The sequence below is a fragment of the Tamandua tetradactyla genome, chromosome 1, assembly GCF_023851605.1.
Source record: "Tamandua tetradactyla isolate mTamTet1 chromosome 1, mTamTet1.pri, whole genome shotgun sequence".
NCBI lineage: Eukaryota > Metazoa > Chordata > Mammalia > Pilosa > Myrmecophagidae > Tamandua > Tamandua tetradactyla.
Genome location: NC_135327.1, coordinates 122,889,197 through 122,906,613, shown reverse-complemented (window position 1 = coordinate 122,906,613; position 17,417 = coordinate 122,889,197). Strand labels below are relative to the sequence as shown.

General features: G+C 35.9%; 1 protein-coding gene across 5 annotated transcripts in view; it reads left to right on the top strand.

Moving 5' to 3' along the window:
* VPS50 (VPS50 subunit of EARP/GARPII complex) overlaps nt 1-17,417 on the top strand; it is a 182,926-nt gene that overhangs the window by 105,715 nt on the left and 59,794 nt on the right. For all 5 annotated transcript variants that reach the window (XM_077123771.1, XM_077123730.1, XM_077123741.1 and 2 more), the window contains exons 17-20: nt 11,156-11,246; nt 13,560-13,736; nt 13,980-14,098; nt 16,361-16,467. In XM_077123771.1, coding sequence (XP_076979886.1) covers nt 11,156-11,246; nt 13,560-13,736; nt 13,980-14,098; nt 16,361-16,467 — 494 coding nt within the window. The remainder of the gene's footprint in view (nt 1-11,155; nt 11,247-13,559; nt 13,737-13,979; nt 14,099-16,360; nt 16,468-17,417) is intronic.

The following is a 17,417-nucleotide window of genomic DNA, read 5'->3' as shown; positions in this document are numbered from 1 at the left end:
ACCATCCTTGCATTCTTGGTATAAACCCTGATTGGTTCTGGTATATAATTCTTTTTATGTGCTGTTGAGCTTAATTTGCTAATATTTCGTTGAGAATTTTTATGTCTATGTTCATTAGGGAGATTGGTCTATAGTTTTCTTTTCTTGTAGCATTTTTACCCGGTTTGCATATTAAAGTGATATTAGCTTCATAAAATGAGTTAGATAGTGCTCCTTTCTCCTCAGTTATTTGGAAATTGAGGAAACTTTTAGAAAAGTTTGACCAAGATTGGTGAGAGTTCTTTCTGGAGTGTTTGATAAAATTCCCCTGTAAAAGCCATCTGACCCTGGGCTTTTCTTTTCTTTTTTTTTTTTCACATGGGCAGGCACTGGGAATCGAACCCGGGTCCTCAGGCATGGCAGGCAAGCGTCCTTACCTGCTGAGCCACCATGGCCCGCCGTGGGCTTTTCTTTGTAGGAAGATTTTTAATGACGGTTTGAATCTCTTTACTTGTGGTTGTTTTGTTGAGATCTTCTGTTTCTTCTTGAGTCATTGTAGCTTGTTTATGTGTTGCCAGGAATTTGTCCATTTCATCTAAGTTGTCAAGTTTGTTGGCGTATAGTTGTTAATAGTCTGCTCTTATGATTTTTTTTTTCTTCAAGGTCTCTTTTTTTTGTCAGTTTTGCTAGTGGCCCATTGGTTTTATTGATTTTTTTTGAGAAACCAACTTTTGGTTTTATTGATTCTTTCTGTTGTTCTTTGGTTCTCCCATTGATTTAACTCTGCTTGAATTTTTGTTATTTCTCTTCTTCTATTTGTTTTGGGGTTAGTTTGCTGTTCTTTCTTAAGTTCCTCCTGGTGAACAGTTAAGTCCTCAATTTTTGCTCTTCTTTTTAATTATGGCATTTAAGGCAATAAATTTCCCTCTCAGCACAACCTTTGCCACATCCCGTAAGTTCTCATTTTGTGTTATGTTGTGTTCTCATTTTCATTTGTCTCCAGATAGCTACTGATTTCTCTAGAAATTTCTTCTTTGACCCACTTTAAGAGTGTGTTATTTAATATCTATATATTTGTGAAAGTTCTTGTTCTTTATTGGTTGTTGATTTCTACCTTTACTCTGTTGTGATCAGAAAAAGTACTTTGAATAATTTCAATGTTTTTAAATTTTTAAAGACCTGGTGTTCTAGTTTGCTAGCTGCCGGAATGCAGTGCCAGAGACAAATTGGCTTTTAATAAAAGGGGATTATTTCATTAGTTCTTCAGAGGAAAGGCAGCTAAATTTCAACTGAGGTTCTTTCTTACGTGGAAAGGCACAGGATGATCTCTGCTGGCCTTCTCTCCAGGCCTCTGGGTTCCAACAACTTTCCTTGGGGTGATTTCTTTCTGCATCTCCAAAGACCTGGGCTAAGCTGGAGTGCTGAGATGAGGTATTCTGAGCTGCTTGGGCTGTGCTGTGTTGAGCTCTCTCATTTAAGCACCAGCCAATTAAATCAAACATCATTCATTACAGCAGGCATGCCTCTTAGCCGATGCAGATGTAATGAGCAACAAATGAGGTTCACGTACCATTGGCTCATGTCCATAGCAACAGAACTAGGTACTTCCACCTGGCCAAGTTGACAACTGAATCTAACTACTACACCTGGTTTGTACCTCAGCATATGATCTATCTTGGAGAACATTCCATGAGCTCTAGAGAAGGATGCATATCCTTGTGTTTTGAGATGTAATGATCTAATATATCTGTTAAATCTAATCAGTTTATCAAATTGTTTAAGTTCTCTATTTCCTTCTTGATCCTGTCTGGTTGTTCTGTTTGTAGAGGAGAGTGGTGTATTGAAGTCTCCTACTATTATTGTTGAAATGTCCATCACTCCCTTCAGCTTTGCCAATGTTTATCTCGTATACTTTGGAGCTCTTTGATTGGGAGCATACACATTTATGATTGTTATTTATTCTTAGTTAATTGTCCATTTTACTAATACATGGTGTCCTTCTTGGTCTCTCATGATGTCTTTACATTTAAAGTCTATTTTGTGTGAAATTAGTATGGCTACTCCTGCTTTCTTTTGTTTACAGCTGGCATGGACCATCTTTTTCCATCCTTTCACTTTCATTCTATTTGTATCCTTGTGTCTAAGATGAGTCTCTTGTAAGCAACATATAGCTGGATTATATTTCCTAACCCATTTTGCCAATCTGTTTTTCTTAAGTGGAAAGTTTAATCTGTTAACATTCAAAGTTATTACTGTAAAGGCATTTCTTGAATCCATCATCTTATCCTTTGGATTTTATTTGTCAGGTCTCTGTGTTCTTTTCCTTCTTTCTCATTTTATCCTTTAGGTTACCCTTACCGGCACTCTTCAATTCTGTACCCTCCTCTGGACTTCCCTTTCCTGTCTTTTTTTTTCAGCTGACAGAACTCCCTTTGTATTTCTTGTGGAGCTGGTCTCTTGTTGACATATTCTCTCAGCCTTTGTCTGTGAAAATTTTAATCTCTCCCTCAATTTTGAAGGACAGTTTGGCGAGTATAGAATTCATGGCTGGAAGTCTTTCTCTTTTAGGATCTTAAATATATATCATACCCTTGCCTCTATAGTGCTGGTTGTATAGTCCAAACTCAATTTTATGTGGTTTCCCTTGTATGTAGTAGATTGTTTTTCTTTCTCAAAGGAAGATGTTCTGGGGCTGGTATGTAGGCAGGATGCAGGTGGGTTCTTGGCTGTCAGGGTGTGGGGTACAGGGCACAGAAGTTGGGGCACAGGGAGGTTGGGGCGCAGGTGTGTTCTCGTGCAGGGTCCAGGGTGTCCAGGGGATCCAGGATGCCTGTGTACAAGTGTATAGTGATCATGGAGGTTGCGGGACATGTGTCAGGTGGACGGGGTCCTCACGCAGGTCTGTAAGTACAGGGGTGGGATAGGGTAGGGCTGCCCACTTGTGCAGGGTGTAAGCTTTGTGGAACAGATGTACCCAAGAGCACCAGCCAGGTGTTGGAGATAGGATCTTATGCCGTGGGGTGGAGCAAGTGTGTGCATGTGTGTGGAGATGGAGGTGGGGTGCAGGGGTAAAGAGGTCCATGCACACACACGTGGGTGCCTGGTAGGGAAGATATGGCTGTGCCAGTGCATCTCGGGCAAGGCCCTGGTGTGTGTGGGTCTGGAGAGTGAGGCCCTTGTGTGCATGTACACAGAGCTCAGGGGCAGCAGAGTAGGGGGATGGCTAGGGGCAGGTGTGACCTGGATGCGCAGGTCAGTGCTTCCCCAGAGCTGAGGGGGCATGGTGTGAGTGGGTGCTTGCGTGTGCAGCATCTGGAGGGCCATATGCGATGTGTGTGTGTGTAAAGGTCACAGGGAGCCGGCAGGTTTGAGCAACTGTATGGGCTGGGTGTGGGTGTGGCCTGGGTATGAAGGTGAGTGCCTGCAGGAGGCGGGGAGGAGGGGGTCGAGGGGCTGGCTGGGGGTCTTGGGAGGGGCTGAGTGAGACTGTGCGCTTGCATAAGAGAGGTGAGTCGGGCTGGGACAGTCTCATGCAGGATGTGCGGTTCAGGGGTATGGGGCCAGGATGCTGGGACAGGGGTCTGGGGGGAGGTGCTTGCAGTCCAGTGAGGGGTGGTGATGGGGTTCAGGTGCTTGGGGTTTAGGGGGGTGTGGGTCATGTGGCAAGCACGGCACTCACGAGAGGCATTCAAGGAACATGGCTTGGCTTACTTCCTGTCCCCACCTCCCTGTCCCTGCACTCCTGATGGCTCTGGGACTCTCTCTGAAAAGGGGTATGTTAAGCTGTTTGCACTAGCTGACAGATCTCTGGTTCTCTGCATCTCAGTTCTGTTTTTTCAACCAGGGCCTCCTTATGTGGTATAGATGACCTTCCCAGGTCACTTATACCCTGGGATCACTCTCCTGGTCTTTTTTCTGTCCCTTCTCTAGCTATTCTTTGGAACAGGGGTGAATTCCACCTGTCCTATTCCACCATCTTCCTGGAAGCCGAATCTCCTACTACTGGATCTTGAAGATTGCATTTTCTTCTAGAAATTTTACAGTGGTGGCTCTTAAATTTTGGTCTTTAATCCAGTTTGCATTAATTTTTGTATAGGATGTAGGGTAGGGGTTCTCTTTCATTCTTTTGCCTATTGATATCCAATTCTCCCATGCCCATTTATTGAAAAGAGTATTCTGTCCCATTTCAGTGGATTTGGCGGCCTTATCCATGGTCAAATGTCCATACATTTGGTGGTCTATCTCTGCACTCTTGATTCTATTGTCCATTGGTCGATACTTCCATCTGTGCTAGTAGTATGCTGTTTTGACCACTGTAGCATTATGTAAAGCTTTAAAATCAGAAAGTTATAGTCCCCCCACTTTGTTCTTCTTTTTCAGGATATATTTAGCTATTTGGGTTCTCTTTTCCTTCCATATACATTTGATAAACAGCTTTTCCATGTTTTCAGAGTAGGTTGTTGGGATATTGATTGGTATTACATTGAATCTGTAGATCAGTTTGGTAGAATTGACATCTTAATGACATTCAGCCTTCCTATCCATGAGCATGGAATGTCATTCCATCTATTTAGATCATTTTAAAATTTCTTTTAGCAGTTTTTAATAATTTTCAGTGTGTGAGTCCTTGACATCCTTGGTTATGTTTATACGTAGATACCTGATTTCTTCTAGTTGCTATTTTGAATGGATTTTTTTCCTTAATTGTCTCCTCAGATAGGTTGTTTGTGTATAGAAACATTACTGATTTTTGTACATTAATTTTGTATCCTACCACTTTGCTCAATTTGTTTATTAACTGAAATAACTTTGTTATAGATTTCTCAGGGTTTTCCAAGTATAGATTCATGTCATCTGCAAATAGTGAAAGTTTTACTTCTTTTCCTATGCTTTTTATTTCCTTTTCCTATCTAATCATTCTAGCTAGGGCTTCTAATACAATGCTTAATAATAATGGTGATCTTGGGCATTCTTGTCTCATTCCTGGTCTTAGGGGGAATGCTTTCATTCTCTCACTGTTAATATGCTAGCTATGGGTTTTTCATATATGCCCTGTAGGATATTGAGACAGTTTTCTTCGATTCCTAACTTGCAGTGTTTTATCAGGAAAGGTTACTGGATTTTGTCTAATGCTTTTTCAGCAACAATCAATATGACCATGTGATTTTTCCCTTTCGATTTGTTAATGTGCGGTATTACGTTGATTTATTTTCTTACGTTGAACTACCCTTGTATTTCTGGTATAAATTGCACTTGGTTATGATGTATAATTCTTTTAATATGTTTTTGGATTCAGTTTGCTTATATTTTGTTAAGAATTTTTGCATATATATTCATTAGGGAAATTGATATTATGTTTTCCTTTCTTGTAGTATCTTTGTCCAGTTTTGGTATTAGACTGCTGTTAGCTTCATAAAATGAGTTAGGTAGTGTTCTAGTTTGCTGCCTGCTGGAATGCAATATACCAGAAATGGAATGACTTTTAAAAAGGGGAATTTAATAAATTGCTAGTTTACAGTTCTAAGGCTGAGAAAATGTCCCAATTAAAACAAATCTATAGAAATGTCCAATCAAAGGCATCCAGGAAAAGATACCTTGGTTCAAGGAGGCCGATAAAAGTTCAGGGTTTCTCTCTCAAGTGGGAAGGCACATGGTGAACCCAGTCACGGTTTCTCTCTTGGCTGGAAGAGCACATGGTGATCATGGCATCATCTGCTAGCTTTCTCTTCTGGCTTCCTGTTTCAGGAAGCACCCTGGGAGGCGTTTTCCTTTTTCATCTCTGAAGGTCGCTCGCATGTGGACTCTCTGCTTTGTGGTGCTGCAGCATTCTCTACTCTCTCTGAATCTCTCATTCTCCAAAATGTTTCCTCTTTTATAGGACTTCAGAAACTAATCAAGACCCATCCAAATGGGTGGAGACACACCTCCACCTAATCCAATTTAACAACCGCTCTTGATTAAATCACACCTCCAGGGAGATGAGCTAATTACAGTTTCAAGCATACATTGCTGAATGGGGATTAGAAGAAACAGCTGCCTTTACAAAATGAAATTAGGATTAAAACATGGCTTTTCTAGGGTACTTACATCATTTCAAACCAGCACAGATAGTCTTCGTTTTTCCTCAATTTTTTTTGGAAATGTTTGAGCAGAATTGGTTTTAGTTCTTTTGGAATATTTGATAAAATTCCACTGTGAAGCTGTCTGGTCTTGGACTTTTCTTTGTGGGAAGGTTTTTGATGACTGATTGAATCTCTTTACTTGTGATTGGTTTGTTGAGAACTTCTGTTTCTTCGCAAGTCAGTATAGGTAATCCGTGTGTTTCTAGTAATTTATCTGTTTCATCTAAGTTGTCTAGTTTGTTGGTATATAGTTGTTCATAATAGTCTCGTAACGATTTTTTAAATTTGTTCATGATCTGTGGTAGCGACTCCTCTCTCATTCTAATTTTGTTTATTTGCGTCCTCTCTTTCTCTTTGTTAGCCTAGGTAGGGATCCATCAATGTAATCGATTTTCTCAAAGAACCAACTTTTGGTTTTCTTGATTCTTTCTATTTTGTTATTGTTCTCCAGTTCATTTATTTCTGCTTTAATTTTTGTTATTCCTCTTCTTTTATTTGCTTTAGGATTTAGTTTGCTGTTCTTTCTCTCCAGAGAGATAGAACAAATCCTCAAGTTTTATTCATTCTTGTTTTTTAACATAGGCATTTAGGGCAATAAATTTCCCTCTCAGCATTGCTTTTATCACATCCCCTAAGTTCTAATATGGTGTGTTCTTATTATTATTCATCTCCAGGTATTTACCAGTTTCTCTAGCAGTATCTTCCTTGACCCGCTGATTTTTTTAAAAGCGTGTTGTTTAATCTCCATATGCTTGTGAAAGCTCTGGTTCTTTGGTGATTAGTAATTTCCATTGTAACCAGAGAAAGTGCTGTGGATAATTTGAATCTTATTAAATTTATAAATATTCAATTTGTGTCCAGCATATGATCTATTCTGTACAGCGTTCTGTGTGTGCTAGAGAAGAATGTATATCCTGGTGTTTTGGGGTGTAATGATCTATTTAAGTCTGTTAGCTCTAATTCATTCATCCCATTGTTTAGGTTCTCTGTTTCCTTGTTGATTCCCTGTCTGGTTGTTCTATCTATACTGCAGAGTGGCTTATTAAAATCTCCCACTATTACTGTTTGTCATGGTTAGGGACAGGTGTCAACTTGGCCAAGTTGTTTTACCTGTTCATCTGATTGGGCAAGCGCTGGCCTGTCTGTTGCAATGAGGACATTTCATAGGATTAGGTCATGATCACGTCAGCTACATCCACAGCTGATTCCATTTGTAATCAGCCAAAGGGGAGTGTCTTCTGCAATTAGTGATGCTAAATCCAATCATGGGAAGCCTTTTAAGGAGGACTCAGAGGAGACAGGTTGCATTCCTGCTTTGGCTGGTAAGCCTCTCCTGTGGAGTTCGTCCAGGCCATCCATTGGAGTCATCGGCTTCGCAGCCTGCCATGTGGATTTTGGACTCTGCATTCCTACGGTCACGTGAGACACTTTCATAAATTTTATATTTGCAAGTGTTCCCTGTTGGTTCTGTTTCTCTAGAGAACCCTAACTAATACACTGTTGAAATGTCTGTAGCACCCCTTAGTTTCGCCTTTTACAAGGGTTGGGAAGTTTTCCCCAATTATATCTTCAGCTCACTTTCCCAGCCCTTTACTCTTCTCTTTCCTTCTGAGACACCAAGTTTACTTATACTTGTGTAGTTATTGTTGTCTATCATTTCCGTACGATTCAGTTGTATTTTTTCTCTCTTTCTTGCCGTTTGTTCTTTTGTTGCTCTGGTTCAATTGTTCTTTCTGTCTTCTAGCTCATTTATTGTTCCTTCTGCTTCTTAGAACCTGGTATCGTGTGTCTTTAGTGTATTTCTAATTTGGTCTACTGTACAGATCTTTCATTTAGGTGAGATCTGCCATTTTTCTATTTAATCTTCAGAATTCTTCTTTATGGGCTTCTAATGTCTTCCTGATACCCTTTATATGTTTATAAATATCCTTGAGTAGTTCCATATTCTGTGTCCACTCTGATATTTTTATTTGGTCATTGGTCTGGGCCATTTCTGTTGGGATCTTCACATTCTTTGCCATTTTTTGTTGTGTTCGCCACATTTGATTATCTTAATATGGTTGTTTTGCAAGTTGGTTTCCTTTTGTACTTGGTTTTTTAGTTATTCCCCTTCAAATCAAGGTCTTTATCTCATATAGGTGATACAGTTTAACCTGAGGGTTTCTAGAAACTAGGCCACAATGCATGGGTACTTCAGTGGTAATATGGCTGGTCACCATATGGGAGACCTAGGTTCGACTTCCAGCCCATGCGCTTTCCTTTGGGCTTTGTCCTTCTTGGCCTTCATCCTTTTCTTTCAGGTCTGGAGTGCAAGCACCCTTGTTTCCGAGGGATTGGGGTCGGTGGTGGAGAAAAAGGAGGGGACCAGAGAACGGAAGAAAGAAGGCTGGGTGAAAGCTAAAGGGGTTTTTGAGATACAAAGTCACTTTTGTTTCATTTGCTGGGAAGTATCCCCTTAGGAAAGGCCTCCAATCAATTTTTAAGTTTTAAGTTTTATCTTTTTCAGTTCTCAAATATCTCTCTAATTCTTTTCTGTTGTTTTTATTATAGTAATTCTTTGAAACTCTCAATCTTCCCATCCATTTTGTACATCTTTTTTTCTGTTTAATTCATGATAGTTATTTTAAAGTCCTTGCCTGTTTTTGCAGTCATCCATTAGTGCCTCTTTATTTTAGAGATCAATATGACCTCAGTCATATATGACCTAATATGATATAAGAGCCCTTCCTGCTAATTTAATTCATAAATTTGCGTGGAGAAAGGCACTGAGCAGAGTAAACATATTCTGAGAGTTATAATCTTGATGATTTTGGCTTAGTAAATGTGAATAAGATCTGTGCTCTAAAATGTAAATTATTTCTTTACTTTTTGACATTGATGTATGGTTAGTTGAGATTATTTTAGTGCATGAATTGGTGTTAAGCTTTTAGTTGTATCCCTTATTAAAAATGTCATTTCCCATTTGCACACTAATGTTTATAGCAGCATTATTTACAATTGCAAAGAGATGGAAACAGCCAAAATGTCCATCAACAAACGAGTGGCTAAACAAGCTGTGGTATACATATGATGCAATATTATGCAGCTGTAAGAAAGAATAAAGTTATAAAGTATGTAACAATGTGGATGGACCTTAAAGACATTATACTGAGTAAAATTAGCCAGAAACAAAAGGACAAATACTGTATGGTCTCACTGATATGAACTGACATTAGTGAATGAACTTGGAGAATTTCAATTGGTAATAGAGACCATCAGGAGATAGAAACAGGGTAAGATATTGGAAACTTGGAGCTGAAGGGATACAGATTGTGCAACAGGAGTGATTGTAAAAATTCAGAAATGGTCAGCACAATACTACCTAACTGTAATACAATAATGTTAGAACACTAATGAAGCTGAATGTGAGAATGATAGACAGAGGAGGGCTGGGGGCACAAATGAAATGGTATAATAAAGACTGAGATGGTATAATCTAGGAATGCCTAGTGTATATAATGATAGTGACTAAATGTACAGATTTTAAAATTTTTTGATGAGGAAGAACAAAGGAATATTGAAAATAGAATGCAAGGTGTTGAAAATAGATGGTAATTAATATTCTGAAATTTTAACTTATGTGTGAGACTAAAGCACAAACAGTTTATTTGGAACAAAATTTCTATTTTGACTAGTGCATTTCCTAATGTAACTTATGTGGACAGCTTAATTGAAGTACATGGAACCTTGAGTAGGGCATACGATTTTGTAGGTTTATCCAGAGTAATGCCCTGATAAATCCCAGAGTTATTGGAACAGTGAATAAAAAAAGTATTTCCAAAGTCCCCTTGGGGGAATGGCAAGAAAGGGGGAAAATTCAGATTTCCCAAGTGGAGAATCCTTGATATTCTCACAAGCAATGGGGACAACCAAAGCAATAGGCTGAGCCCCCAATCCTGGCGTTTGTTCATTTGAAACTTAACCCCACAGAGGGTAGGTTAAGCCTACTTAAAATTAGGCCTGACAGTCACCCCCAAAAGAACCTCTTTTGTTGCTCAAATGGCCTCTATCTCCCAACCAACACAACAAGCAAACTCACCACCCTCCCCCTGTCTATGTGGGACATGACTCCCAGGGTTGTGAACCTTCCTGGCAGTGTGGAGCAGAAATCCTAGATGAGCTGGGACTCAGCATCAAAGAATTGAGAAAACCTTCTCAACCAAATGAGGGAGATCGAAATGAGACAGAATGAAGTGTTAATGGCTGAGAGATTCCAAACAGAGTTGAGAGGTTACCCTAGAGGTTGTTCTTACGCATTAAATAGATATCACCTTGTTAATTAAGATGTAATGGAGAGGCTGGAGGGAAGTGCCTGAAAATGTAGAGTTTTGTTCCAATAGCCGTGTTTCTTGAAGATGATTGTATAATGATATAGCTTTTGCAATGTGACTGTGTGATTGTGAAAACCTTGTGTCTGATTCTCCTTTTATCTACCTTATCGACAGATGAGTAAAACATATGGAATAAAAATAAATAATAAGGGGAACAAATGCTAAAATAAATGTAGTAGATTGAAACGCTAGTAATTAATGAAAGGGAGGGTAAGGGGTATGGTATGTATGAAATTTTTCTGTTTTCTTTTTGTTCTTTTTCTGAGTTGATGCAAATGTTCTAAGAAGTGAACATGATGATGAATATGCAACTATGTGATATTGTGAATTACTGATTATATATGTAGAACAGAATGATCATATGTTAAGAATGTTTGTTATATTTTTTTAAATTAATAATAAAATTTTTTTAAATGGCATTTCCTACGCATTCATTATTTTTGTAACAAAGTAAAAATGTTCCGTTTAGTAAATATTTGAGAAAAGTTTTCTCTTAAGAATGATAAGATTATAGCAAATAAAATTAATGACCATGTCTGTGTACTGTGTTATTCCAAATGCATTCTTAAAATTGATTATGATCATGATGATAATCCTATAATAGTTTGTATTTTATTTCCTTAATCATTATATATAGTGTACATTTCTTTTTACTTTTGGGGCTGTTCTATTTCTTTTTTTAAGAACACGTCTCGATGAATTGAGAATGTTCCTAGAGAATGAGACCTGGGAGCTTTGTCCTGTTAAGTCAAATTTCAGCATCTTGCAGCTTCATGTAAGTGTTTCTTAGAAAAAGTATATATTTGTCTGTCTTTTTTTTGAAGAACTTGATCTATGCAAGGGTTTATAAAATATTTAAGTAGTGTTTTATCTTCCTTCCATAGACGTGATTAGTAGTAAGCCTTTTTTCTAAAAGTGATTCTTTTATGCATGTGAAAATCTGTCTTCTCAAAATTCAGTTTATACATTTTAGGAAGACTTGCTAAAAAGAGACACAGTTTAGAATAGTTTTTGTCTTTTGAATTCAGAGGATTGTCTGTGCATTATTTGAATCATGCTAGAAAAATAATCAGTTATATTTTATTAGCCTTTAGTAAAAATGCTCATATTAGCAAAATATTTACCATTTTTGAAGAGACTAATAGGCTCTTAATGTATGTAACAATATACAGATTTACTTGTTTGAGAAAATGCCTCAGCAATAAAAGATAATTATAAAAGAATTCTTAACTAATTACTAATTTTATTAGTTAATTAATTCCTTGAATCCTTACAGAATGAGCAATCTGTGAAAAAGTCTTCCATTGGCTTCATTTTTTTCCCCTTTGTTGAAACACATTGTAGGTAAATATTCCCCGTGGAATAGACTGTTCTACAAAACACCAAATTTCAAAATTCAGTGTGGGTACTTAGATCCTTGTTTAGAAGCCAGTGGGTTTAGATTTTGGCTTTAGATGCAATACCTTTGTAGAAACAGTTTTCTCATTCTGGATGAATGTAAAAAATATAGAATTAAAGTTTTTTTGATAGAGAGTCTTTATGCTCATATAGTATTAACAGCTTATTTTTTTACCCATTTCTATCTTATGGCTTTCTTAATGTGGACATACTAAAACATGTTGATTAATAAATGCTTTGAAGACAAAATTAGCATTAGTTTTAATATTATTTTGGATTTCTTAAAATCTAAAATAAGATAATTCTTTAACATTTTTAGAATTCTAAATTTAACTTCGATTTTAGAGTTCTTACAAAGTTTTATTTGATTTGTTTGAAATCATTCAATTATGTGTGTGAAAGCATAAACTAGGTGTAATTCTAAAACACTATTTTAAAAAATAAGACAGTTTGAAACAGTTCTATCCAAGTAACCATTATCTCCTTTAAAATAGTTACCTTGAAAACTAGCCCCTACCTGGAAAATTAGTGTTCACTTAACATGTGCATACTTGTAGATATGGTTTTAAAAATATATATATTTCATTAATTTATAGTCACCCTTTATTTTGAATCATAAAAAAATTGGCATGATCATTAAATATTAATTTTAATTTGTAGTTGAAATTTTAAAAGAAAATAAACACATCGTTTAAATGTAATCAGACAGTGTAACTTTTAAGAATGTCATTTTATATGAGAAATCTTAAATTTGGGATTCGTATTTTTAGATGTAAGTATATAAAATATTTATTGAATTTGGGAGATAAATCATAAATTGTTATGTTTTTCAGAGGAACATCAGAGGTTATTCTAGCTCTTAATGTTAATTAGCTGTGAGAGCTTGAACTTTTCAACGGATGTCTTTGCCTCCGTTTTCTCATCTGTGAAATTCATGATTCAGACCAAATCTGAATTATGCTAAAACTCTTTAGCTTTGATATTTTTGATTCTTTCATTCTAAATTGACCCTTTCATTTCACAGATAAGAAACTGAGGCATTGAGAAGCCAGGTGACATTGTCTGCATTGTCTAGGAAGCTAATAGAACTTGTAATTGGTTAATGGCAAGTAGGACCAGAAGACACATCAGTCTTGACATGTGTATTTGTGTTGTCTACTGGTTGGTATATGATGAAAGTTTATAACATAACAAAGAAAGATACACTATTCATACTTTGTTTTTTATATATTTATATATAATGTCTTAAATGATCCTAGTATACAAATAAGTAAGCAAGATGTTTGACTTCACCCCAGTTAGTTTTTATAAATGGCTTTATTGATTAAGACCATATCCTATTAGAACTTTTGTTGCTATGTTAAAATTTGTAGAAGGTAGCAGATTTCTTGGATAATTCTAAAAAAATTTCCATGCAGTTCTATAAAGTATGCCTGAAGTAGCTTGGTGCTGATAATACTGTTTTAAGTATTTAAGAATTCTTAAGTGACTTAAGAATTTGTTTTTAAGAAAGCCTATGCACATGTATTTCCAATTTTGTGCTTTTACATAACTTGCAAGATTTAGAAGTGAATAACCTGAAATCAGGATTTTTTTTTTTACTAGCCCTACCTACATTTAATATGATGTGTATGTACTTGAACTTTATTGTTGTTGCTAAAAGTTATCTGGCTCCTTTTTTAATATGTAGGAATTTAAATTCATGGAACAGTCACGTTCTCCATCAGTCTCACCTAGTAAGCAGGCTACCTCAACTTCTTCAAAAACAGTGACCTTGTTTGAGCAGTACTGTAGTGGGGGGAATCCTTTTGAAATTCAGGCCAACCGTAAAGATGAAGAAACAGAAGATGTCCTGGCTTCTAATGGGGTATGTAGTAGTTTTAAAAGATATTTTGAAACATAAATGAGGTTTCTTCATTTAACAAATGTTCTGCCCAGTGATCAAGGTAATTTACTAGGTTTATTTATCCATCCACCATCCACCTTCTTAACTACCTGCTTACTACCCACTTAGACCATATCACTTGTATAGGTAATGACTTTATATGTTTTGCTGACAAGAAAGTTTGTTTCTTTATCCTCATTTTTAAATATCTTGTACTTTCTTCAGTATGAATCTGATGAACAAGAAAAGAGTGCCTATCAGGAGTATGACAGTGACAGTGATGTTCCTGAGGAACTAAAACGAGATTATGTTGATGAGCAGACAGGTGATGTTCCCGTGAAAAGGTATTCTCTAACTGTATGGCATTTAGTCTTTTAGACTGTGGCTTATCATATAGCATAGGATTTTCTTTGAAGGTTAAGAAAAAACAAAAATAAATTATTTTTTTCTGGTAGTTACAGTCATGTGACATAAATCAAAATGTTTTCGAAAAGGTTACTGATAGGCTAAAAGTATGTTTTTTTCTAACATTCCATAAAAGTGAATTTCTTGGGAAAATAAAATAGTTATGCAAAAAGTTTGATATAGCAAAACCTTTGTTGGCTGTTTATAAAACCAGTTCATTTAATTGTGAGCTTGTGCCAGTGATACAGTAGCCTATTCACAATGTTTATGGAAGAATAAAACTTTACCCATTTAAAAATGTCTTCAGAAACTTAAGAAAATAATCATGTTTTCAAAAAAATGTTTATTACTTTGCCTTGATAAAATATCAAGCATAATAAAAGAACTTTTTAAATTTTTTTTTTTTTTTTTACCAAAAATCGTACTTTAGATTTATAAAGTAAATGCTGCCTGTGGAGGTTATTTATGCTTTGCATGGATCTAAAAGCCTCAAGGAGGAAAGTTGTCATTTGGTTTGTGGAGTTCTTGTATCAAATACAGGAAGTCTCCACTTAAACCTTCCCAGTGTCATTTATCTTCATTACTTGAGCTTTCTTTTAAAGTTCTTTATTAGTGATTGAGTTTTATTTTACGATAAACTATCGTAAAAACTACTAGTCTTAAAAAACTATGAGAGCTATGTTAGAATTTTTTGTCATTTTCTCCCAATTAAATGGACCTATTTCTGATATGTTGGAGTGAATTCATTTCATAACTATTAGACATTTAGTGACCAGAAAGTACTTTAAAATAAATACTAGTTATCTCATTAATACTTGATTGACTTGAAACGTGAACTGAATTAATCATCTCCTCAAAAGTGAGCGACTTGGGCAGGCCAGGTGGCTCAGCAGGCAGAATTCTCGCCTGCCATGCTGGAGACCTGGGTTTGATTCCTGGTGCCTGGCCATTTTTTCAAAAAAAAAAAATGAGCAATTCGTATAGTTATGAATATTTTCATTGAGAAATCTTTCTATTAGTTTTTACATATTATTAAAATATCAGCATGTATGATCCATCATGAATTGAGTAAAAATATTATACTGGACTTCTTCATTTAAGCTTGTTTTTAAATACATTTTGGCAAAAAGGAAAGTTCTAATTGAATTGAAATGAACAAGCAAGATACTGTCTGCCACTATATGTGTATATACCACCTTTTTAATAGAGTTAATTTAATAGAGTTAATAGTACTCTCCTGAATGGTTTAACTCACCTTTAAGAATTTTGAAGAATCTGAACTCCTAAATGAGCCAACTGACTAAGCATTCAGTTACTCTCAATTCTAACTTCTAAGCGTCTCTTTATCTATTTTCTCTTATTTCACTGCTATCATGTCAAAATCTCTGTCCCAGGTAATTGAACCAATCCCTTTAAATTGGTGTCCTGTCTCCAGTCTTGCCTCCTTCCAATCCATTCATAGATGCAAATTTAAATTTTTTTCTTGGATGCAAATGTAATCTTGATATTCTTTTGTTAAGATTTTTAATGGCCCACCACTGCATTCACGATAAGGTTCATATGCCTTAGGTTTGCTTGATTGACTCAGCGATCTGGTCTTAGCTCCTGTCTTGTCACTTTTCCCTCTGCCCACTTTTTCTAGCTTTAGTGAACTTATATTTCTATGAGCACATTCTGTTCTCCCTCACTTCTGCATTTTGTGCATGCTATCCCCTCTGCTACAATTTTTTTTTTTTGCAATTACTCTATAGCTTGTTTTTGTTTTTAATTTAGTACCTCTATGCTCCCCATCCCCCCAGTCTGCTAACACACTCACTCTTAATGAATTCATATTCTAAGGAATTGTTTTTTCGTGTTTATAAGTTCTTGAAATCAGGATGCTTGGTATATTTGGTGTATAATTTCCCTATAAAATCTATTTTTTAAAGCAATATAGTTTTTGAAAATGGTTTTAATGGTTGGTTGATAGTGTTTTAGAGTCAATGAAATAAAATGTAGTGTTTTATTTCTTTGCTTGTTTTTCTTAACCCTTTGGACAATAACCTCTGGAAGGATAAGAGGATAATCTCTACGGTCCCAGCCCAACATGGAGTAAGATTTTCAGAAAATAATCAGTGAATAAAGGATAGAGCCTACTCTTGATAACCTGTTCGTTTACTAATTGACAACCCTAATTGCCCGTTTTGTTTTTCCAAATAAAGTGTTTCTCGAGAAACCCTAAAGAGTAAGAAGAAATCAGATTATAGTCTAAATAAAGTGAATGCACCCATCTTAACAAATACTACGTTGAATGTAATAAGACTTGTTGGTAAGTAGTATATCTTTTTTGAAAAAAAAATTTTTTTGTAGGAGTTAAATTAGTCTACTTTTGTTACCAATGGATTTTTACTTGGGATTTTTCATGCGGAAGATATTCCAGTGTCAACTGCAGTGAAGGATTTAAGATTGTCACATGTCAGTGCTTTCTCATCTTAAGTGTTCCAAATAGTGTAATGCCAATATTGATGTTACATTTATTTTTCAGTTAACTAATTGTTAAGGTTTGCAACTCTGATTTCTTCTAAAATATTGCAATGAATAGTAATGTAATAAAGAACTCACTATGTGAGTTAGAGGTATGTGTCAGATGCCAGCAGTACCAGTTTTACTATATTTGTATAGTTGTTTCATTGATCTTCACAATCTTCCTGTTAGATGAAGCAAATGGTGATTCTCAGACTTAAGTGTTCTAGATGCTAAATGTTCACTTCAAGGTAAGTTTTTTTTATTATTACAAATAAAAACTTTGTTGATGATTTTGTGGAAGGCAACAGCATGAAGAAATGACTTTTAAAGTATTCGGGTTTGAGGATAATGTGTATTTTTAATATCAGTGTTTCAACATTTAATATGCTGTCTCAGTCTTTATATCTCACAAACAGTTGTGCACATTTGACAAATAAGTTTTCGAGATGTCATCTCAGATTAAGTCATGTATACCAATCAATAATTTTTGTGGTTTTCTCTAAAAATCACTACATTCTATTTATGGAGATGGCATTCACATATTGCCTAGTTTAAGTACTCTTAGCTGTGATTAATGGTCTGTGTTCTTTAAGATAATTTATAATCAGTAATAAATAGGATAAAGTATCCAAAAATCTTGTGATGAGTCCCAGTTTCTTTACAGCAAATAATGAAAAAATAACAATGAATTGAGAGGAAAAGAAAACAAACATTTTCATGACACACAGAAAAATGGGAATCAATTCTGAAAAG